This window comes from Glycine soja, chromosome 7 (assembly GCF_004193775.1).
Source record: "Glycine soja cultivar W05 chromosome 7, ASM419377v2, whole genome shotgun sequence".
NCBI classification, from domain to species: domain Eukaryota; kingdom Viridiplantae; phylum Streptophyta; class Magnoliopsida; order Fabales; family Fabaceae; genus Glycine; species Glycine soja.
Genome location: NC_041008.1, coordinates 16,609,398 through 16,634,495, shown reverse-complemented (window position 1 = coordinate 16,634,495; position 25,098 = coordinate 16,609,398). Strand labels below are relative to the sequence as shown.

General features: G+C 32.2%; 1 protein-coding gene and 2 pseudogenes across 1 annotated transcript; all 3 read right to left on the bottom strand.

Annotated features, from left to right (window-relative positions):
• Nucleotides 1–3,575: 3,575 nt before the first annotated feature.
• On the bottom strand, nucleotides 3,576–4,757 carry LOC114418991 (annotated as a pseudogene).
• Nucleotides 4,758–7,736: 2,979 nt separating this feature from the next.
• LOC114418989 lies at nucleotides 7,737–9,616 on the bottom strand (annotated as a pseudogene).
• A 1,846-nt stretch (nucleotides 9,617–11,462) lies between these two features.
• Nucleotides 11,463–13,005, bottom strand: LOC114418988 (probable glutathione S-transferase). Its single transcript, XM_028384561.1, has 2 exons — nucleotides 12,616–13,005; nucleotides 11,463–12,123 (listed from the first exon to the last, which is right to left on the bottom strand). Exons 1-2 carry the CDS (start codon nucleotides 12,934–12,936, stop codon nucleotides 11,767–11,769), a joined length of 678 nt encoding a protein of 225 aa, XP_028240362.1. The 5' UTR covers nucleotides 12,937–13,005; the 3' UTR covers nucleotides 11,463–11,766.
• Between the last annotated feature and the right edge of the window lie 12,093 nt (nucleotides 13,006–25,098).

Sequence of the window (25,098 nt, the reverse complement as noted above, 5' to 3'; positions counted from 1 at the left end):
ATTATTTGTAATAAAATCCTTTTGTCTAGGTTTTACCTCTAACGTTTTCTTTAGTTTTTCCAGAAAACCTTCTTTTCCTAGAGGCCAGGTATGGAATTGATTATTTCAAACAAAAGATCTTGTTCTCTTATTAGAGTATTGATTTGTCCATCATCATCAGTTGATGATAATTGGTCATCCTGTTGGACCATATTGAGATTTTCATCAGAGAGCATAGAGGATGAAGTTTCTGTTTCTTCCTCCGAAGTTTCTATGAGCAAATTATTTATCTGGTCTTCAATAGCTGGTTCTAGCTTAAGATTTCTTAATTTCTTTTTTAACCTACAATATTTATTAATGTGACCTTGTTTTCCACAATTGTAACATGTTATTTTTTATTTTAATTTTTGTCTAGGATTCTCTATTTCCTTACTGGTTGAAGGTTTATGCGAGTATCTCCTTCTTGGAAATCTCTTTTTGTGGACAGGTTTATTCTCATGGATTTCTTTCCTAGAGGTTTGTTTTTTCTTTTGTTTTGGACAAGCTGGTAGTCCAAACTGTTCGCAGAAATAACCTAATTCCTTCTTTGTTTGAGCCTTTTCTTTTGCTAACTGTCTTTGGATTTTGTCAACTTGGCAAATTTTCAAGGCTACCTTTTGGACATAAGAAATTAATTGACCGTATCTTAAGCTTTCATATGGAATGTCTCCATTAGCAGACTGGCTACGGGTTTTATCTCTAACCTTATCTCCTAATGATCTTGGAAGACCGGCTAGAAATTTTTCTTTTCAGGAAGGTTGTTGACTATCTTCTCTGGTGTAGACTCTAGTTAGGAAGGTAAAGGTTGTTGACTATCTTCTTTGGTGTAGACTCTAGTTAGGAAGGTATCTCTGTACCACCTAAAATCTGCTAAAGTTCTACATTTAAGGTTTTATAATAATTTTGCAGACCTATCTTTCTAGAGAGACGGGTCTCCAATAAAATGTTAGGCTATTGTAAATATTAATGTATTAATAGCATCATGAATCTCTTTATCATCGTCATTAGTAATGACTTTTCCATTGAGATTTGTCTTTACTACGCTGTAAATTTTTTATTTTTCTTCATTTGTGAGATAATTATCTCACCATCCTTTCAATTGTTCGAAAAATCCTGCCACTAAAATATCTATGATTGTTTCTTCCGAACACTCATGGGAGGTTTTGTAGGTTGTGGCTACCATAGTCATATGTTGGAGTGTATTCATGATATTATACTCCGTTTGTGCATCTATGTTCCATTCATAGATGTTGTTTGCACTAAAACTCTTAAAATTCTTTTCACCTCTTTCTTCTAATAGAAGGTCAGGGGCAGTTGTACGCTGATAATATAACTTAGAAGGTGTTTTCCAATGTTTAGAATTAATTGGATTTATATCTTTTTCTGATACGGAACCTATCTTAGTTGTGTTTTCTGAGTTTTGGTCACTATCTTCATTAATGACATTAATTAATTTGGAGGTACTCCTTGTTACCATTTTTGATGTATTTTCTAAGGTTTGAGGAGTTTCTGGGATGACTTTAAGTAAACTATCAATTTTATTTAGTAATTCGCTATTGTTGTCACCTACTCCTTCAATTAAGGACTTATTTTTTCTAAGTTCCCTAATTTTTCGTTTTGCTTTATCACTAATTTTAAAAGGTTTAAATAGTGGTTTTTCAATAGGAATACTTGTTGATGCTTCCTCAATTGTTTTATGTTTAGGAATTACCTTAGTTTTGATGGACTCTCCAAAAACTTGTAAATATTTGTTGGTATAATTTGCCTGTTCCATTAGGCTTTTAATGTCTTTAGAGGTTGCTTCCTCGTTGACATCTTTTGTTTTGAACGGAATGGCCATGACAAGTTTATTATTACTGTCTTTGACATTTGGTAGTTGGTATTGTGTTGTGGGAGGTAATTCCGATTGGATTAACTCACCATCCTTCATTTGCTAGTTTGTTATAACATTTGTCATTGGATCACCTATGATGTCTTGCTTCCATGGGTAATCTATATCCTTTCTAATGGTATAAGCATGCAACCAATCAAAGAAAAGGACATTAATTTTGACTCTGTCGACAAATTCATAGAACCTGTCTTTTATCTGTTTTCTGTTTGTACCCTTGTAGTGTTGGAAAAACCATCTCCTTTGAGGTTTATTCTCCGGAGAATAAAAGTCTTTCCTAAGGATTTCCTTATCAATGCTAAAGTTGTCAGATAATATCATAAGGTTCCATAGAAGAATAAGTTGGGGAATGGATCGACTTTTGGTCGTCCTCCTATTCTTGGTTGTAAGTTGTTCTAAGAATACTAGATGTGGTATCTAATCATTGGAGATTTACCGTAGGAAACTGGTTGTGGGACTTAGATCTGGTTAATCCTACTGGGATTGTACAAGTTCTAACTAAAAAAGATCTTTTGGCTGACTCATATTCAGACCTAGAGGCTTCTATTCTTGATGAAAAATAATTTCTCCTATTGAAGGTTATTTCTACCTTACTGGAGTTATCCTGTTTGATTTGTTCAATTGTCAGAGCGGGTCAGGGAACAGACGGGCGTGGCCTTATCCATGACCCATTTTTTGGGAAGAGTTACCTCATCCCATTTTATTGTTCTCGGAAGAGAAACATTGACCTTTGTCATATCAGTGATAAACAAAGTTGTTTCTCCTCTTTGAGGTTTTAATAGGACTCTAGATGCACAAGTGTTCATGACCTTGTACTGGATCCTATAGATTAGAGCTGCAGGGATCAATCTTTCTTTCATGTCGAGACCATGAAAGTGGATGTTCAAGAACAGAGAGTTAAGAATGTTTCTATCCATCCGACTCACTGTTTTGTTTGGGTAACAATTGAAGTATACTGGTCCTTGTCCTAGGCTTGTTTCTACTGTTCCTATTAAGGAATATTCAAATTTGTTATGCGTAATGTCTCTAAGGCACATTAAAACTGTTACATCTATGCCCATATCAATTAAGGGCTTGATGGCTACTTGTACACAACCGATGTGTAAATATTTATATTTTCAGATATGTTCATAAATTGAGTTTGAAATTCTTCCCCTATATCTTGTCCTAGAGAAATGTTATTTTCTACAGTTTTGATTATGTAATCAAAGTTGTGTTTGTCTTTAATTGTCTCAGGAACATACAGTGTGTCCTGAGGGATTTCTAGAATGTTCCAGTCATCCATGGTTTTGATTTATATCTTCGAATCGAACTTCCTTATCGAAGAGATTGTGTTTTGGGGCGACCTCGTGGGTCTGGTTTTCATGCTCATTGAGCAAATTGTTATTTTTGAGTGAATTCATTGAAGAAGAGGATAGAGACGAGTTGGATCTAAATGAAATGCGAGAAAAGGAACGTAAAAGGCAAGACAAGGTAAATTCATCCTCTAGTATCTTTGCTATCATATGGTTCCATAAAAATATTGAATCATTCACCATTCCTACTTTCCAGCTGACATATTGCATCATTCACACACACACACACACACACACACACACACACACACACATATAAAGATCCCCTGTGTGTCTTCGTAGGGGTTGAAAGTAGTTTCGATTTCTAACCTGGTTTTGCACATGATTCAACATGCATTTAGTTATGTGATAATGACAAACACATAATTCTTAGAAATTCTACGTCTCACACCACATCATCAAATCTATTTTGAAGTAAAAAGGATTTCATAGCGACCCTTGAAAAAGGAAAAAATAGGATCTCTAGGGGGCAGACTTTCTTTGACAATTGGATGATTCACAAATTCTTGGCTCCACTTGTAGAGCTGAGGAAATTTCTCACTGCTTAATAACTCCAATCTCCCTATTTCTTAACTATAGGGACCCAAAATGCTATGTAGACAACAACAATATCTACCAACCCAAACTCCTCTCCTCCAAAGAACTTCTTGTCCTTAAGTTCATTCTCATGAAACTGTAGAGCCTCAAATGTTTCTTCAACATTTTTCTCACATTCTTTCTCATCAACCTTAAAAACAACATTCCATGCAGGAAACACAACCTGATTTCATAAATCAGAGTATTCATTAGTGATTATTTTATAAAATAATTAGGACTATCAGAATTTAGATTGAGTAATGTGGAAACAAATATGGTACAAGAATTCTTCAAATCATAATAACTTGAGGTAGTTCTTAAGTGTATCATAGAAGACATATATCAGAGAGGATTTATAACAACTTACACACCCCTGCTTCACTAATTGAGTTAAACTCCCTTAATAAGTTAATCATAAGTATGATTTTACACAAAGTTGATACAATTAATGAATGAAAACTATTCAAAATTCTTTTTTGTTTTGAGAGTTAATTAACTACTGAGTTCTCTAACATATTCCAACTTTCCAAGATTTCACATTTAGATGTCATGAAAGGTGATGTTTTGAGGACAAACAGTACATAAAAAAATTAGAATACCTTGTCATCTATGAACTTGGACTAGAAACGAGCCAAGGCTCTTTGGTATGGATCAGAAGGCAAGATGGGATTGTTCTTCCATGTCTCATTGATGTACTCAGCAATCACAAGGGACTCTGCTATGGGCTTCTAATTGTGAACAAACACTAGAACCTTCTTGTGAACTGGGTTATACTTGAGAAGCAGATCACTCTTGTTGAACAAAGTTTTTTCAACGTAGTTGTATTCAACTCCCTTCAACTAGATAGCAATTTGAACCCTACTAATGAATGCACTTCCCCTAAATCCCAAAAGGGTAACCTCTTCGTGACTAGCTGCCATTGTTTGTAGCACTTCAATTCCAATGACTTAGAATAATTAGGGGTGGGTAAATGGGCCCAAGTCCATGGACTGGCCTGCGGGGCCCATCGTCCACGTGGGTTACGAACCAATTTTTTTAAACGGTCCATGGTTATGTCATATTTTTGGGCCCACCTCGCTTAACCCGCGAACTATGTAGGTTTGGCCCGCGGGATCCATGGGTTGCCCGCAGCCCGCATTAGGTTTGATTTGTGTGACCCTGACCTAATTATATTAGGTTTGATTTCTCTTTTTCACTTTAAACTTTTCTTTTAAAATAACAGATAAAGAAATATATTAGATAAGTTAAAGATTTAAAGATAAAAATAAAATATTTAAATTAAAAGATGATAAGATAGAAAAGGATAAGATAAGAAAAATAAAAGATAACAAAAATAAAAGATTAAGATAAAAAAACATAAGAGATAACATGCTAAAAATCTTCCTTTTTGATATTTTCTCGATCTTTTTTTTAATCTATCATTTTCATATCTGTAAGTCATAGATAATAAAAATGTCAATTCTTATCATTTAAGCTAAAAATAATTGTTAAATAAATATTTTTAACGATATTTCAATATATTTTTATTATAAAAAATAGCTCACATCATATATAACCGTTATCATTGTAGCAGGCTAAGAACACTTTTTCTCCTCACGGTTTTTCTCCACCACACAGTCATGCACGCGCGCAAGTCATACGACTCGTTCCCTTACAAGGAAAACAAAACGCGACTCACACTCACACAGTCACGCGACACACTACAGCGGCACAGCCTCGGCCCACCATCGTGCCACCACGCAAAGTACATCTCTTCTCTCTCTAGAATTTATTTTTATCCTATTTTTGTTGGGGTTGATTCATTGTTATTGTACTCTTAAATATGGGGATGGAGAAGGCTCAAGCTACTTCAAATATGGAATCATTTGTTGTAGGAGATATTTAAATTTCATATTTTAGATTTATTGCTTGGATTTTCTTTTGTTAAGACATTATTTATTTTATTGATGCAATTGACTAATTATTGAGATTTTATTTACATCTGTATTGAACTTAATTTGATTGTATTATATTTTTATTAAAATTGAAATTCTTTTAAAACTAGGCCCACGGACCGGCCCGTTTGACCCACGAGATTCGCGGGACGGGGGCGAAACAATTTATTTGGTTCGTATATGAAGCGGGACGGACTGACCCGATCTGCTGCCAATGCGGACTTATGCGGGTGGACCTTACGCGGGACGGGCTGGGCCGACCCGCTTACCCACTCCTAAGAACAATCAATTCCAAAGTCTTATTTTGGTATCGAGAGTCACAAGGCATCAGGCTTTTATAGAGCTAAGATGAACTTAATATAATATTTAATTTATGAGTTCTTGAATATAATTTTGTATGTATAAAAGAAATATTACAGAAAACTTGGCTCGGTCAATGGCTTAGAAGTGATGTAAGGAATTGCATCAGCAATATAGACTATATTATTGTAGTACAAGTGTAAGATTAAGTTCCACATTGGATAAAAGTAAAAAAATTGAGTACCATATAAGTAAGAAGAAGATCCATAAATATAAGCTTTAAGAGTGCTGTCAAATTTCCTTTTTGGATTCTGTGCATTTGGGACATGCAAAATGCGCATCCAAACACACTTTTGGGGTCCATGTTTTTCCACATTCAGGCTCAACTTAAGTTGATATTACTTAAGTTGATATTAAAAGCATGAAAAAGAATATTTCAGATGCATGTTTGGAAAGCATAGTTCACAACTTCACGAGAAGAGAGTATTCAAATGAAAAAGGTTTAGTTAGATAGAAGGGTTATGTATGAAAAAATTGTTTGATTTTGTAGTAACTAATATTAAAACTTATATCTCAAATCATTTTTAGTTAATTGAGTGCATAAAAATCTTTACACTGGTTGCTGTAAAAAAAAATCTTCATGCCAATGATGTATAAAAAAAAAAACAATTTATTTGAATAAGGTCTATTAGTTTTTTATTTTATTTTATTTTAATTAGTTTTAAATTCTAATTAAGTCTAAATCGAAGTGTTTGAGTAGTACTACACTAGCTCCTCTAATTTTTTTTATTGTACAGTAAAATAATTCTAGTTCATGTAATAGGGTCCTTGAATTTATGATACCCCTAGTACAACAACGACACCATGTAGTTGATTTATCCGCATAGAGCCAATTTAAAAAACAACCACAACTTAAGTGCTGCATAAATCAATATTTTTTTATCAGCACAATAACGTTGTGTAATCTGCACAAGCTAACTACACAACGACAAGCTAACGACTATACTATTGAAACTATTAAGAGAGATTCAAAAGTGTGATTCACTAAAATTCGTAATGGGTTGAAAAAAAGATCGTGTTGCTAATATTTTTGTAGAATTAAATATGAAACATAATATGAATTTAGACAAAGTTGATACAGTTAATGAATGGAATTTATTCATTTTTTTTAATGTTTCTCTAACTTATTCCAAGATTTCACATATAGATGTCATGATAGATGATGTTTTGGGGACAAATCAAGAAAAACTATTTAATATTTTGTGAGTTTTATCACTTAGATATTTTTTTCATGCATTTTATTATATTTTTTTAATATGAGTAAATTATATAAGTCTCTTATGAGGTTTAACTAAATTACATAAGTTTTTTTTTAATCACCAAATTAACCTTATAACTTATGAAATAATGTAATACTTGTAAGATGTTTAGATGCTCGTTAAAATCATAATGACTACTTCAAAATCACAATAACGCCATTATGTATAACCCCTGTCCTATTTCAATATGTGAATATTGACCTAAGGAAAAGAAATTTTCATGGCAAGAGTTACAGCTGCAATTTCATACTACATTATTCTTCATAATCTGGCAAAGAAATGCCATTCATTGCAATTTGCAAAACACCAGCTTGCTACAAGTTTCTAAATAATCAGGAGTAAGAGCTTTGAGTAATAGAAAGATGCTACATAATTTATTTATTGAAATAGAAAAATGTCAGGAACAACCTTGGATTTCTTTGACATGGAAAAATCCAAGATTACAACTTAAAAGCACCCATTTTGAAACGAAATTTTAACAACTCAATGTCAAACATCTAGTGCACATAATTTCCCTTAGAAATTCTGAGAGTCTCACACTATATCATCAAATCTATTTTGAAGCAGAAAGGCTCTCATAGCCTTCTTTGAAAAAGGCAAAAACTGGGTTGTAATGATCTCATATAAAGAAAAGCTTCTAGAAGGAAAAAATGACTCAATTGAAACAACTCAGCTGAGGAGAATATTTGACAAATCTTACATACCTACTATGGGTAATAGAAAGAGTGTGTGAGAGAGAAAACCCAACTCTAAATTGGTGGATTATGTAACCAACTAATAGTGGTATTTAGAGGAGAGAGAATGTGTAGTGAGGGGAGTGGTAATGTGTAAACATCTTTCTTTCTTCTTCTTTTTCTTTGGTGACTATTGTACTTAATCCTTCTAATTATACACACTGTCCTTCTAATTATACACCCTGTATTCTTAGATATTGATTCTCATTTTCAATACGAAAATAAAATGAATACATTCTATAATTTCTAGTTTTTCTCTTTCATGGGTCTCTAGGGGGAAGGCTTTCTTTGACAACTGGATGGTTCACAAATTCTTGACTCCACTTGTAGAGCTTAGGAAATTTCTCACTGGTTAATAACTTCAACCCTGCAATTTCTTGAATGAAAGGGACCCAAAATGCTATGTAGACACCAGCTATATCTACCAACCCAACCTCTTCTCCTCCAAAGAACTTCTTGTCCTTTAGCTCATTCTCAAGAAACTGCAGACCCTCATACGTTTCTGTAACATTCTTCTCACGCTCTTTCTCATCAACCGTGAAAACAGATTCCCGTGCAACATCCACAATCTGATTTCACAAATCACATTATTTATTAGTGATTTTTTTATAAAGTTATAAGGACAATCATAATCGAGTTACCAACATACTCTCTAACATATTCTTTCTAACACATACTATACTAATATTACAAAATCAGGTGACAAACCTTTAAGTAAAAAGTGTGATATGTCAAAATTTGTAATTTTAAATTAATTTTAGTCAATATTAAACCGTGTATTACTATCATAGTATCATTTTTGCTATAATCAAATATGGCACATAATACCTTCTAAGTTCTAACCCACCCCAAAATTATTGTTTTCCCCCAAAATACTGAGTCCATAAAGATTATAAATCATGATAATCGGAGGTAGTTCTTAAATGAACTTGACCAATCAGTAGTATGAATTTAGACAAAGTTAATACAATTAATGAATGGAATTTATTCAACTTTTTTCATGGTTCTCTAACTTATTCCAAGATTTCACTTCTAGATGGCATTAAAGGTGATGTTTTGGGGACAAATCAACAAAGCAAGAAAAGAAGATTTTTGAAAAGTAGAGTTACCTTGTCATCAATGAATTTGGACCAGAAACGAGCCAAGGATCTTTGGTAAGATCAGAAGGCAAGATGGGGTTGTTCTTCCATGTCTCATCAATGTACTCAACAATCACAAGGGATTCTGCTATGGGCTTCTCATTGTGAATAAACACTGGAATCTTCTTGTGAACTGGGTTGGATTTGAGAAGCAGTTCACTCTTGTTCCTCAAATTTTCTTCCACATATTTGTATTTAACTCCCTTCAACTTGAGGGCAATCTTCACCCTGCAAGCAAATGCGCTTGCAATTGCTCCCAAAAGGGTAACCTCTTCGTGACTTGAAGCCATTGCAGCACCTCAATTCCAAAGTCTTAAAACAATCAATTCAAGAGATTTATTTTGGTCATAGACTCCCATCGCTTCTGGTTTTATAGAGCTAGGAAGATTAAATTAATAAAGGATTAATTAAATTTTTATTCCTTTATCAGATTTTAAAGTTTTGGTTCTCAAATTATTTTTTTAAAATTTAATTCTTAAAATATTTATCTTTCAAAAAATAATTTCTGCCTTTAACATTTCTGTTAACCGATAAAATATCATGAAATATAAATATCACATACATGTCACGTATTTATTATGTTTAAATAAATAATTAAAATATTATATTATTAAAATATAAAAGAAAGATAGAAGAATTATTGTTAAATTCGAACGCTTTAAACATTTATGAATATACTATAATTACTCACGAGAAGATGTACAACACTGAACAAGAATTTATTTTCCTCATCTATAATCTATGATGATGTTTGTGATCACTTAAATAATAACTCAACACTTAACAAAAATTATTAATTGTAGATACTATTTATAATAATGAAAATTATTTAAGGAACAAATATTTTAAGAAAATAGTTTAGGATAAAAAATTCAAAACCCTTATTTTTCACGACTAAAAACTTAATTCACTTTTAATATAATATTCAGTTTACGCGTTGTTGACTATAAAGTGCGGTAAGGAGGCATCGATAAATTAAGAATAAGTATCATATTCTAAAACCATTATAATACATTCTGTAATAATTTTTTTTAGTGTTTCCACTTTCCACACACTGCTATGATATCTTATCACAAACTTCAATTTTTCCTTTTCATTTAGTTTGTGTTAAAAAGAATTGTAAGTAAATATACTTCCTTTTTTTCTCATAACTTAATGCATACAGATGTGAATAGTTAAATAGATATTCGCATGTTCCCAGAAACAATAATTGAAAAAGCAGCGTGGGGATGACTCCATTGTCGATAGAATAGAAGTGATGCAAGGGATCACATCAGCAACATCCTAATAAAAGAATCGGGCCGTACAAAATGGAAATTGTACACAGTAACACTGGTTCACATTATAAGCGTGGGAACGTTATCTTATGTAGTACAGTTCTATCGTTTTCACTTGTCTGCAGAATTGTGATAAATTATTCTACCTATGAAAAAAGAATTTAATTATAATTACCAAATTAAATTATAATAATCATTTTAAACTTTATAATGTCATCTAAGATTCTTAAGTAACTAAAAATATTAAAGGTATAATTATCTGTATTGCTATACAATGGTTTTGAGTTATTAATTATTCAGAAATGTTGAAGGCAGTGGTGGACTTACTTATAAGTAAGGGTGCATTTTTTTTTTGTGTAATTAGAAAACTGCAGTCTCTCGCTCTTTGATAAAATTATATGTAAATAAATTGTGTTTTTTTTAGTCTCTTTTATTTTTATATATTCTTTTTGAAGGTGTTTCTTTGGTAAAATTTTATAAAATACAAATTTTCATTCTTTTCTCTCTTTTGTAAAATTTAATTTTGTCTCTTTTATTTTTTGTATTTTGATAAAATATTTTTTTTTCATTTTTTTGAAGTTTTTCTTTTGTAAAATTTGAAATTACTCTCTCTCACTATCACATGAAAGTTAACCTTTTATAGGCAAGTGAAAAATGAAAGGAAAAGTCAAGTTTGAAAACCAGTTGCAACAATTTCAAACATATTTAATTGATTATTTTTAATTATAATTGATTCTTTTGATCTTTAGAACTTTTGGGTTCTAGTATGAATCAATAATCGATTATTCTTTCCATGGCAATAGTTTACCACTGCAATTAGTACATTATTATACGCAATGTCCCTCATAATATCTGGCAAAGAAATTCCAATCATTGCAAACACAGCTTTGCTTCAAGTTTCTAAATCATAAAGAGAAAGAACTTTGAGAAATAGAAAGATGCTATATATTTATTCTTTGAAATAGCAAATGTCAAGAACAACCTAGGATTTCAAAGGGAGAAATCCTAGATTACAACTTATAAGCATCATTTTGAAACAAAATCCTAATTAACAGCAATATAGCTCAATGACAAACAAAACAAGTAGTCCACACCACACACAATTTTCCCCAGAGATTCTGAGTCTCACATACATGAATCTATTTTGAAGCAGTGAGGCTTTCATAGAAGCCTTTAACAAACACATAATTCTTAGAAATACTAAGTCTCACACCACATCATCAAATCTATTTTGAACCAAAAAGGCTTTCATAGAGACCCTTGAAAAAGGAGAAAACAGGATCTCTAGGGGGCAGACTTTCTTTGACAATTGGATGGTTCAAAAATTCTTGGCTCCAATTGTGGAGCTTAGGAAATTTCTCACTTGTGAATAACTCCAACCCTGCAATTTCTTGAACCATAGGGACCCAAAATGCTATGTAGACAGCAGCAATATCTACCAACCCAATCTCCTCTCCTCCAAAGAACTTCTTGTCCTTTATCTCATTCTCAAGAAACTGCAGAGCCTCAATTGCTTCCTCAACATTCTTCTCACGCTCTTTCTCATCAGCTGTGAAAACGGATTTCCATGCAGCACCAAAAACCTATTTCATAAATCACAGTATTTATTAGTGCTTAATTTATATTATAATTAGGACAGACTTAACTGGGTTATATATATAGCATAAAAAGTAGTGCTAACTGCTAGCAAAACAATCTCTACACTCTTTCTAACAACTATACTATTGAATAAAGTTGATTAAAAATTACAAGATTAGGAAAGATTTAAAAGTGTGATTCACTTAAACTTGTTATTTTTAATAAATTTTAATTAATAATAGAAAATGATTGAAAAAAAGGCATGTTAAAAATTGTGTTGCTGATATTTCTGTACAACCAACTGTGAAACATATATAATACCCCACCCCAATTAATACGATTTTAGACAAAGTTGTTACAATTAATGAATAGAATTTATTCAATTTTTTTTTTTAAATGTTTCTCTAACTTATTCCAACATACAAATAGATATCATGAAAGGTGGTGTTTAGGGGACAAATAAGAACAAAACAAGGAAAGAAGAAAAGTTGAATTACCTTATCATCAATGAATTTGGACCAGAAACGAGCCAAGGCTCTTTGGTAAGGATCAGAAGGCAAGATGGGGTTGTTCTTCCATGTCTCATCAATGTATTCAACAATCACAAGAGACTCTGCTATGGGCTTCTCATTGTGAATAAACACTGGAACCTTCTTGTGAACTGGGTTGGATTTGAGAAGCAGTTCACTCTTGTTCCTCAAATTTTCTTCGACATATTTGTATTCAACTCCCTTCAACTTGAGGGCAATATGAACCCTGCACACAAATGGGCTTCCAGTAGCTCCCAAAAGGGTCACCTCCTCCTGACTTGAAGCCATTGCAGCACTATTCCCAAAGACTTAGGATAATCTATTCGAAACACTTGTTTTGTTCTCAAATTGCTAAGGCTTGGTGGGCTATATATAGAGCTAGAAAGATTATTTTAGTACAATATTTTAGTATAATATAATATTCAGCCTACGCGATGTTGACTAAGAATTATTTTGTATTAGGTTTTTTTTTTTTTTTTTGCACTAAAATCATGAGAACAATCCAGAAACAAATAGAAAAAAAAAATACCTTCGCTGTCGAGAAGACTTCCATCGTTAATTAATTGCTTAGAGTTTAGTATTTAGAAGTGATGTAAGGGATTACATCACAAATCGTAATAATAGAATTGAACTGTACAACATGGAAATAGTATACAATAGCACTGGTCCCCGTACGTGGGAACGTTATTACATCTTACAATTTTTCTCCATCTATCGTTTTCACGGGTGGCAGAATTGTGATGAAATATTCAAGCTATTAGACCTTATGATCCTTTTGATTTGAAGAAAGGAAAACAAGAGAAAAAAAAAAGTTTCAAATTTTAATGGGAAAGAAAGTCAAAGAAATTATGAAAAATTTTAGAAGTCAATTTGTTTTTTTATACTTTCTCTACAAAGAAAAAAAGGAAAATTTTCAGAAATTTCAACGAGTCTCACACTTTAATCATGTTATTTTAATTTAAATATTTTTTTAAAATTTATTTTATTCTATTTCATTTAACCAAAATATTCCCTAGTAATGCCATCTAAGTAACTAAAAATACACTACTATAAAAAATATTATTTAGGAAGTACCAACTATGATTGTGATAAATCTCTTAAAAATAATATATTGACAATTTATTTATAATATATAAAAGTTGAATTCCTCATATTAAGTAAGTAAATTTAATGACTTGGAAGAACGAGAATATTCTTCTTTTGTGTCGGTCAATCTTTTTTTTTCTTTCTTCTTCAATGTTACTCACAACATAATAAAATTTTATACCAAAATATTTTAATTCAATATTAGTGACCTTCAAATTTTTCTCATGTTCATGACTCTCATTCTTTGTTCTATATTACATTCTATAATCATTTTCTTTTATATTTTACATATCATTCAATTTTTTCATATTAGTAATTTCTATTTTTTAATATTTATGCTCTATAAATATAAATAAAAATAAATATTTCTCATAAAAAAAGTTCATGATCTAAAATTAATTTATATAAAAGTTGACCTCCTGACTATTATATTGTCATGTCAGCAAAATTGATATGGAGGAAGGAGAACATTATACTTTTGTACTTATCACGTCTCTTTTCTTTTCATTCTTTCTTTTTCAATGTTACTCACAACATAACAAAATCTATACCAAATCATTTCAATTCAATCTTACTGATCTCCAAATGCTTCTCATGTTCAAGACCCAAATTCTTCAATGTTCTATATTGTATTTTATAATCACTTTCTTTTACATTTTACATATCATTCAATTTTTTCATATTAGTAATTTCTAAATTCTAATATATTTTCTGCTCTATAAAGATATATAAAAAATAAATATTTCACATCAATAAAGTTCATGATCTAAAATTAGTTTTCAAACTAATCTATAAAAAAATATGTTGGTTAAACAAAGTTGAAATTTATTTATTTTTCACATTAGTCTTTAAAGAAATATATTTCACATCAACTTTAAGTATTACAAATATAATTTTATTTACTATCTCCAATATTACACATTACAAAATGCAAAAAAAAAAAATTGAATTAAATTACTTTAAACAGATTTTATATTGATTAAATTTATTTAATATTTTTAATTTTAATCCGATTTGCATTTTCGTTCAAAAGATTATTTTTACTTACTACTATTGTCAAGAAAATCAATAACATATCCATTAGCATCCAATACACTATGTTGAGTTTGGTTCAATGAAAACTCTAGATCAAAGATGGATGATAGAGTTGTCTTAACAAGTACAACATTAATATTTTGCAAATGCATTACTAATTTATTTCACTCTATCATATCTCATATTTTATTATTGACATTATTAGTACACTTCATGCACTTGGAAATGAAGAAGATGTACTTGTCACTGACAAACCAACAAAAATAAGGAGATTGAAATTGCTACTAAAAGAGTAAATAAATTACCCTTTCTTTATCATTAATTATAAATTTTGTTTAAGTAATAATTTTGTAGAATTCATTATATATTTCTTTATATTTTCACATGGAAATGAAGAATGTAATATAGAACATTATATTTTCACATCTTTTTTTTATCGGTTATTTTCAAGAATGAAATTGTTAAAGTTACTTGTGGCAAACATAGTCTTAGGATTTGAAAAAAACAATCAACATCTAAGAAGAAGACTCAAAGATAATTACAATCACTTTTATCATAGTTAAGAAATTCAGAGGTTTGATTACTTTCACACATTTAAAATCTTTAACAAAATTTATATTTTACACTTTATATATCTTACTACTCTATCTCTTTTCTTTTCTTTATGTATATAATTCTTCAAGTTCGGTCAAGATTGATCTTGACAAGAGAATGTAAAAAAATAGAAGATATTTGCAAGATATAAGAATGAATATAAGAATCACAAGTATGCTAACCTACCATGACCTTCATATTCATATTTAATAATACTTTATTTTTTTCTTAGTTTTAACATATATAAAATAACAGGATAATATGTTCACAATTCATGCAACAATCAATGAGATCAACTATACGTTTGGTTGGAATTATGTTGCATGTGAGAGATGCCAAAAGAAAGTTACAAAAGAGGAAAATCAATACACTTGTACAGAATGCAAACAACCATCCAAGTATCCAACAACAAGATTTAATATTTTGTATATAATGAATTATTTTTTATAACATAATTAAATAAATATTAAAATTTTAAAAATATCTTTTAGGTTGAGGATACAATTGAAAGTCTCTAATGACATAGCTGTAGCAACATTCAGAATGTTTGATCGAGATGCACAACAAATTATAAACATCGCAACATTTGAATTCCTTCACACCCAAAGTGCAAATAAGACTGACATACCCCAATATCGTATATCCTTTGCAAATATACTTCTATTTTTGAAATCATGCTCACAACTTGAAGGAAGGATTTGAAACCGTCACAAGTACTTTTATCTCAAAAAATATCATTCAACATGATTCTCTCCTCAAGAACATGTAACCATATTTATAATTTATTTTCATTTTTACTTCTTGTACAAAATATTAATAGTTTTGTACACTGATTAATATTTTTATTAAAAAAAGAAGCCTACTTCACCACAACAAATATCATCAGATGAGTAAGGTGAAAAACTAATTATAAGTCAAAGGCCAAAGTTACAAACATCTAATAAGTCAAAAGGTACATCTTCATCATCTAATGAACAAGTCTATCAAATTTCACAAAGTCCATTAAAAAAAAAGGCGAATAAACAAATTGTCAGAAGTCAAAGTCCAAAGGTACAACCATCCAAGAAGTCAAAAGATACATCTTCATCATCAAAAGATACAAAAAGTCTATTTAAATGAATAATTTTTGGTGTTTTATTTGTATCATTTTTATGTTTTTTTACCATTATGATTGATTATTTTTCTTTCATTAAATATATTTCTTTGACTGCTTTATTATGTCAATTTCACTTTATTCTTATATTACCCTCATAAAATTTATACTCAACGCTTATTTTTATTTTCGCGTTAATCAACTTTAATTGAATGGTCAATCTCTGATTTTAGAATATTTCTTATAAATATATTAATATATAAAAAATATTTTAATTTATACATAATTCTTTTGTCGCATTTAACAAAAAATGATATGAAATATCATTGATAATTATATTTTTAAATTTAATTTATCAAACAAATAATTTATTTAAATATTTCTTTAATTATTTATAAACCCGCGCCACGCGTAATGTGTGTCTAGTTTTTATAATTATAGGAAATGATGATAAAGATAATTTTCGAATAATCTATCGTTGAAGACAACCTGTCTTTGAACCTATAGTTTCTCGTGTCTTATTGTTCTTTCAGTTCATCTCTCACGATATATATATAAAGATCCCCTGTGTGTCTTAGTGGGTGAAAGTACTTCCGATTTCTAACCTGGTTTTGCACATGATTTAACATGCATTTAGTTATGTGATAAGGACATACATTAACGTACAATTTAACATTGATGCTTCGAAAGGGATTTCACCACTTAAAAAGTGGTTTGTGCTCATGTGGGGACTACGGGTGATGTTTGGGCTAATATGCTTTTTGTTTTTTTTTTGAGATATGAAAATTATGGGATATTATATGATAGGGACTCTCATTTGGAGATATGGTATAGATTTGGTTGGCTTTGCTTTATCTACATTTTATTTTTATTGTTTTCATTATTATAGCCTATTTTAAGGAGATTTACTGATATTATGCAATTAACTAGGATCATACCTTTAGATTTAGTTTATTCTTTTCTCACTTTTAGCCTATTTTTTTTTGAGGGATTTTTTAGCCGATTTTTTTGAGGAATTTTTAAGCCGATTCTTGTACCTACATATTTGAGGACCCTTTGTACAGAATCAATCAATCAGAAAATACAAATTTTCTCTATTTTATATTCTGATCTCGAGTGTTTGAAGATTGTTAATTTAGCGGATTTTTCCAAAAGAATTCGTGAAGCTTCTCCAAGGCATAAATTCTCAGACTTTGGTTGCTCTTTGGTACCAAAACTAAACGGACATATATGCATGCCTTGGTTGCTACTGGTGCAATGATGAAGTCTTGCTAGTGGCATTTGCACAGCAGCACTATGATCACTATGTGCATGAAAATGAGACATTTCGAATTGAAGAAATGGTTGCCAAGACAATAAGTACGTGGGAGGGTCAGTAAATATTGTTAGGCCAGTGAGAGTGCTGTGGGTGGAAACTTTTTACTGTCAACATATATACTTTCACTTCAAAACCACGTCAACTTCCCATTTGGTATGAAAAAAAGTTAGGAAGCTATTCTTACACTGTTGGTAAAATTAATTTAATAAATTATTTAAAATTATTTTAATTAATTTAGAATCAATTCTAAATCTAAAATTAATTTTATAATTTTTTTAACATAAAATTAAACATGTAAAATTCAATCTAATATCAATTTTAGATTTATAATATTTTCTAACATCAAATCAAACACACACTTGATAGCTTGTGCTTGGACGGAGATCCTGTGTCTTGAACGGGGACAAACACGCTCTGAATTGAAGTTTACTGATGAGAGATTTTGGTGTGTGTGTCAGAACATGCGCATGTGAGTGGGTGATTAATTAAAGTGTGTCAATTTTTTATGGGCAGAGAAAGGAGAGTATACGTAAAGAGAGAAAAGTTGCCTTAGAGTGTAAGTGAGAATAAAAACAAGATAGAGGGAAGGAGCCTAAATAATGGGTGTGTTTGTGCCTCCCCAAACTACGCGAGATTGTTATTTAATAAATTTTGGATAAAGATAAAAAAAAAGGAAAGAAAGGTAGCAGTTTTAGAAACAAAAGGCAAATGAAAATTTTGAATATTAAGTTGGTTTTTCTTTTTATATACATGAATTTTAAGTTGGTTTGATTAAAGCATGATGCCACAGACAAACTCTGATATATCTTTGTGAAAGAGAATAAAACGAGAAATCGAAAAGCGATAATTACTCACACAAAATTACGGCAACCTGGAATAAAAGGAAGAGAAATGGTCTTTACGTACTATTTTGTTTCTTCTAAAAATTACATGCATTGTATGAGAAATTAAGCAATTCTGAATCACATAATCACTCTTTAAACGTCACATGACGTGAAGCAAGCAAAGTGTTATTAATTATTTCTTATAATTTATACATTTTGAATGTGTTGCGCAAACATTGGTTGAGAACATGCATAGACACTTGTTGCTCTTAAATTTCCTAATAATTTCTCAAAGTTTGATATTTGGCCAAATTTGAATATGTTTTGTTTTGCAGTTACAAAATTACATTTGGGACAAAGATAATTATGTCAACCGATTAGAATCCTTACTTTTACATTCATTTTGTTTTTATCCATTGTATTTGTATTAAACTGTGCAGTAGCATTTTCAATTACAGATCCATCGTGCACTTCATTTGCAATAAAGTAACAATTAGAAAGACTGCTTTAAGGCTCTCTAGATAAAAGCAATTGGACAGATTGTGTAATTATTACAGGGGATTCAGCTTTTGCATTTCATTTGGATTGCACCATTTCAGTGACCCACTTCGGTTTAGGTCCTGTCCCATGTTCTTTGTACAAATTAAGAGCTTGTTTCCTATAATAAAAACACTAGTTAATATGCAAATATTGACGTAAAGCCAACCCAGTTATTCCACGGCAAGAGTTGCTGCTTTTGCATATTATGTGCGCGGTGCTTCAAGTTTCTTAATCTTAGGGAGTAATAACTTCGAAGAATACAAAGATGCTTTTATATATTTATTAATTGAAATAGCAAAATTTCAACACATGAACAATCTTGCATTTCTTTTTATGCAATCCTACTCCGCAAGGGCATTGGATAGAAGACTCCAAGTAGATTGGGCCAGAGATCCAAGGGAAGGCCCTAGGGTTCTTATGAGCCTTATGGTAGATTTTGAGTTCATGGGCTAAGTATGAGTCCGCTTATCTTTGTAAATATTAGAATAGGTTTTTTTCCTTCGTTTAGGCCTTGTATTTTGGCCATTCTAGTAGTATAGGGTTTTAACCTTGTATTTTGAGGCATTTTGAGTAGTCTTTGTAGTAGGGACTTTTTTTTTTGTATTTTCATGTATTTTGTCATGGGGGTGAGCTTAGCTATTATAGGGGGTGTGTAGCTAAGTTCTAGCTTCTCATCTCAAGGAGGTGGGCTTAGCTATTAGAGAGGTGTGTGTAGCTAAGCTCTAGCTTCTTTAGGAATCTTTTCAAGGAAGCTTCTCAAGGAGGTGAGCTTAGTTATTAGAGGGGTGTGTGTAGCTAAGCTCTAGCTTCTCAAGGAAGTTTTCTTAAAGAAGCTTCTCAAGGAAGTTTTCTCAAGAAAGCTTCTCAAGGAAGCTACCTAGTCTATAAATAGAAACATGTGTAACACTTGTTGTAACTTTGATGAATGAGAGTCTTGTGAGACACAACACAAAGTTCAACTTCTCTCCCTTTTTCTTCCTTCAATTTCGTGCTCCCCCCTCTCTCTTTCTCTCCCTCTTTTTTTTCCTCCATTGAAGCATCCTCTCCAAGCTTCTTATCCAAGGCTCATCTTGGTGGTGAAGCTCCTTCTTCCATGGCTTATTCCTTAATGGATGGCGCCTCCTCTCACCTCTTTTCCTTTGTCTTCCGCTGCATCCCCATGGTGGAAAATCACCATTAAAGGACCCCATTGAAGCTCAAAGATCCAGCCTCCATAGAAGCCCCACAAGCAAGCTTCCATCAAGTGGTAATCAGAGCACAAGAGCTTCAAGTAGGTGCTCCTTAAACCTCCATTAAATTTTTTGCTTTACCTTCTCTTCCATTGTTGTTTCTTCATTTTTCTCCATGTATCTCCTCACATGTCTTGTGCTAAATGTTGTTAACATGATTCTTTAGAGTTTCCACCGATTAAACTTGCTATAGAAGCTAGATTTGATTTTCTATGGTTCAAATTTCTTGTTCTTGTTCTTGAACCATGAATTATGTTGAGTTTAGGTTCCTTTGAGTTTTGTCTTGTTATTTTTTTTGGCTGAAACCTAAACCATAAAATTCTTACAAAAATATTAAAGTAGAAGAAAACCTCAAAAATCTAGAGTGACTTGTTCACCTATTGTAGTTTTGTCATAGAAGTCATGTCTATCATGAAACTTGTCACATAAGATTTCTTATGTTGTGCTGAATTTTATTTTCTTGTTTCTTTGTCTAACTCATTTGTTCATGAGTGTATGAAATTCTTTTAGCCTATTATTTGATTTGAGTCAAATCTTGCATGTTAATTAGTCCTTAACATGTTCATGCAAAATTCTTAGAAAGTCTTTGATTGTGAACCTTTTCTTGAACTTTTAGGTTTCCTTATGATTGTGTCTATTGTGAATTTGAGTTTTGGTGATTGAATTGCTGGCTGAAATTTTATTCCTAAGTGAATATTGAACTCCTAAAACTGTGGTAAACAAGATTAGTGAGTTCTACATACATAGTAAGGTTGAAAGTAAGCCCAAGGCAATCAATATACCATGCTTAAAAAAAAATCGCTGGTGCTGGCAGCTTGGACATATAAACTTGTAAAAATTACTGAGAATTTGTTACATCGAATTTTGAGCTGAAATTTTTACTGAATTTTCTAGACATCTGTAAAAAATTTATACAAAAAGAAAAAAGTGATTTGGATAAAAGGAAAAAATACTAAAAATCACACAAGTTGGCAGAAAAATCAGTATCCAGGAAAAAAAAAGTGAAAGGGAAGTGTGCTTGTTGTTTTGGCTCAAAATTTATTCTATAATTGGTGCCTATGTTATACCAATCTTAGTTCCGAAATTTCAATAGAAAATTAGTGTGAAAACAAGTGCCAAAGCTAGAGTTTTGTTGAGTCTTTTTTTTAGTTTTTTTACTCTACTCTAGAGCCATTCTAAGTTTCTCTTTGAGTCCTAACTTGCTTCTATGTCCTTTTCATTGCTTTAATTGTTGAATAATCCTAGAAAAAAATGTCTTGTTAAAATTCCATTGGTTTAACTTTCATTTCATTTTTTGGTCTTTGGTTATTGTTGTCTCTTTGTTTCCTTGTTTGTAAGTTGCCATATAGGGAATTGGAAAGGAGGATTGGTGCCATCCCTTGAAGAATTTGAGTCAAGAAGCAAGGGGCCAATCACCTTATGAGCTATTGGACTAAGAAGCACTCCAAATTGAGTGAATCACCAAAGAGAGAAAAACCACCAAAATTGAGGACCTTTTTGCAATTTTGTAATTGACAATTTACTTTACTTTCATTGCTTTCAAATTTTGTAACAAAAAGGCCTTTCGTTGGAAGTAAGTTGGGAGCCTCCAATAGGTCACCCTACTTCTTTTTGTGTGTAATAATTTTAGGCAATTTTCCCTTAGGATTGTGAGTGTTTTGTTGGGAACCTTAAATGTGGTCATCCAAACACTCTTAGGATTCGCCTAATTTACATTTCTTGCTTACTTTCGTAGCTTATTTCTTTTACTTTCCATTGTCAAACCGCCTAGATAGCTTGCATTTTACCAATTAGTTTTTACCTTATCTTTCACACCTCTTTTAGTGTTTATTTTGGCTAGTTTCAACCATAGTTTCTTTTACCTTTTGTTTTCAAACCTCCAACAAGAAAGAACCACAACTTAGGAACCAACATGAGTCATCATTCATCTAGTGTTAATGGCAAGGGTACTAGTCATAAAGACCCTTTATCTAGAATCTTAGATGATTTAAGTTCCCTCAAGTTATGGAAAGAAAAACAAGAGAGAAAAGAAAAAGGAAAAAAGAAGAGTGGAAGAAATAAGTCAAGATGAAAGAAAGAAAATAAGAGAGGAAGAAAGAAGAAAAATAATGAAAGAAATGAAAAGAGAAAAACATGCCTCCTATAGTAGTCATAACTCTTGCAAGAGCCTAAGTGAAGAACTTCGTGACTATTACGAAGGAAGACATAGGTCACATCTTAGACCTCACTCCCATAGAAGAGAAAAGGAAAGAAAGCCTCAAGAGGCTAACATTAACCTCTCATACTTCCATGGGAAGGACAATGTAGAGGCTAACTTAGATTGGGAAATAAGGGTAGAGCAACAACTTAAAAAGAAGTCTACTTCAAAATCTTATGGCTCTCACTCTTATCCAAAGAAAGACCAAGGTCAAGGCATCTTAGGGGTGAAACCTTCTAAGCCCAAAGATGATAAGGGGAAGGCAATAGAAAAGCAAGCCCCTAAGGCTAGTATGCAAGAGAAAACTAGCTCTATAAAGTGCTTTAAATGTCTTGGAAGAGGACACATTACTTCTCAATGCCCCACCACAAAAACCATGATTATGAGGGGCCAAGACATTTATAGTAGCCAAGATGAGGCTATTACTTCACCTTCCTCTAGTGAAAGTGAAGAAGCAAAAGGGGAAGAATCTAGTGAAGAAATCTACCCCCAAGAAGATGGACAACCATTAGTGGTTAAAGAGAAGTGTAAGGAGGTAAGTGTCTCCTCCAAGAGGTTAGCTAAGAAGCAAACTCATTTTACAATAAAGACAAACATTAAAGAAACTTTCCCTCTTAGACAATCTCCACATTTTCTCTTTTGTATAAAGACACTTGCTAGCATTGCCACACCTCTTGGACTTGAGTTTATTCCTCAAGTAAAGAAGTTGTTGGATGAGGGTTTGGTTTGCAAGAGCTTAAATCCTTGTGCTTTTTTGGTGCCTAAAATAGGTATTATTAGGCACCAAGTCCCTAAAATAGGTGGTATGATAAATGTTTTGAGTGGTACAACCCTCTTTTGTAAAATCACTCGTACACCTAACATCTTCATGGTGTGTGTACATAGGGACCCATTAGATAGGTTTTTTCTTATTTTTAGTTTCAATACAAACTTAGGTACTCATATGGGACACCTTAGGTTTGCCATACTTTTTGGTAGGAATAATCAATATGAAAATACAGAAAAAGGTATGTTTTATTGCGTTACTTTTCTTAATTTTTCAAATAGTGATCAAGGGGTTCCCATGAACCCTAAGAGAATAAAGGTCATTCCTGAGTGGCCCACTCCACCAAGTATAAGAAAAATTTGGGGCTTCCATGACTTAACAAACTTTTACAAAAGGTTTGTCCCATATTTTTCTATACTTGTAGCACCACTCATTGAGTTGGTGAGAAACCATGTTCCTTCATGGGAAGATGCCCAGGAAATGGGTTTTCAGACCTTACCTTACTTCAACATACCAAACACCACTAATACATATGTTTTTGTTCTTTTTACAGGTGTTGAGGGAAGGAGCCCAAAGTATGAAGAACCTCGGGATTTGAGTTCAAATCCTTTCCAAGATGGAGGGAATGATGCAACCCTACCCCGCAAGGGCATTGGATAAAAGACTCTAAGTAGATTGGGCCAGAGATCCAAGGGAAGGCCCTAGGGTTCTCATGAGCCTTAGGGTAGATTTTGAGCCCATGGGCTAAGTATGAGCCCGCTTATCTTTGTAAATATTAGAATAGGTTTTTTCCTTCGTTTAGGCCTTGTATTTTGGCCATTCTAGTAGTATAGGGTTTTAGCCTTGTATTTCGAGGCATTTTGAGTAGTCTTTGTAGTAGGAACTTTTTTTTTTTGTATTTTCATATATTTTGTCATGGGGGTGAGCTTAGCTATTATAGGGGGTGTGTAGCTAAGTTCTAGCTTCTCATCTCAAGGAGGTGAGCTTAGCTATTAGAGAGATGTGTGTAGCTAAGCTCTAGCTTCTTTAGGAATCTTTTCAAGGAAGCTTCTCAATGAGGTGAGCTTAGTTATTAGAGGGGTGTGTGTAGCTAAGCTCTAGCTTCTCAAGGAAGTTTTCTCAAAGAAGCTTCTCAAGGAAGTTTTCTCAAGAAAGCTTCTCAAGGAAGCTACCTAGTTTATAAATAGAAACATGTGTAACACTTGTTGTAACTTTGATGAATGAGAGTCTTGTGAGACACAACACAAAGTTCAACTTCTCTCCCTTTTTCTTCCTTCAATTTTGTGCTCCCCCCTCTTTCTTTCTCTCCCTCTTTCTTTTCCTCCATTGAAGCATCCTCTCCAAGCTTCTTATCCAAGGCTCATCATGGTGGTGAAGCTCTTTCTTCCATGGCTTATTCCTTAATGGATGGCGCCTCCTCTCACCTCTTTTCCTTTGTCTTCCGCTGCATCCCCATGGTGGAAAATCACCATTAAAGGACCCCATTGAAGCTCAAAGATCCAGCCTCCATAGAAGCCCCACAAGCAAGCTTCCATCATCTTTGACATGGAGAAATCCTAGATTACAACTTACTGTTTGGAATTCTAACAAGGGAGATAGCAGACCCAAAAGTATAACCTGAAGGCCCACTCATTTAGAGGATTATGTCTGATACCGCTAGAGAATTCCCTCTCCCTTTGATAGACAACCATTAGGCTGTTAGTTGAATTCTGTTACTCCTTTAGTGGAATTCTATTATTCCTTAGGTGGCATTTCTGTTATGTCCATT

Coding starts and splice junctions, on each gene's coding strand:
- LOC114418988 (XM_028384561.1), bottom strand. CDS start 12,936: ATGGCTTCAAGTCAGGAGGAGGTGACCCTTTTGGGAGCTACTGGAAGC. Junction 12,124..12,615: donor CCAAATTCATTGATGATAAG/GTAATTCAACTT, acceptor TTTATGAAATAG/GTTTTTGGTGCTGCATGGAA.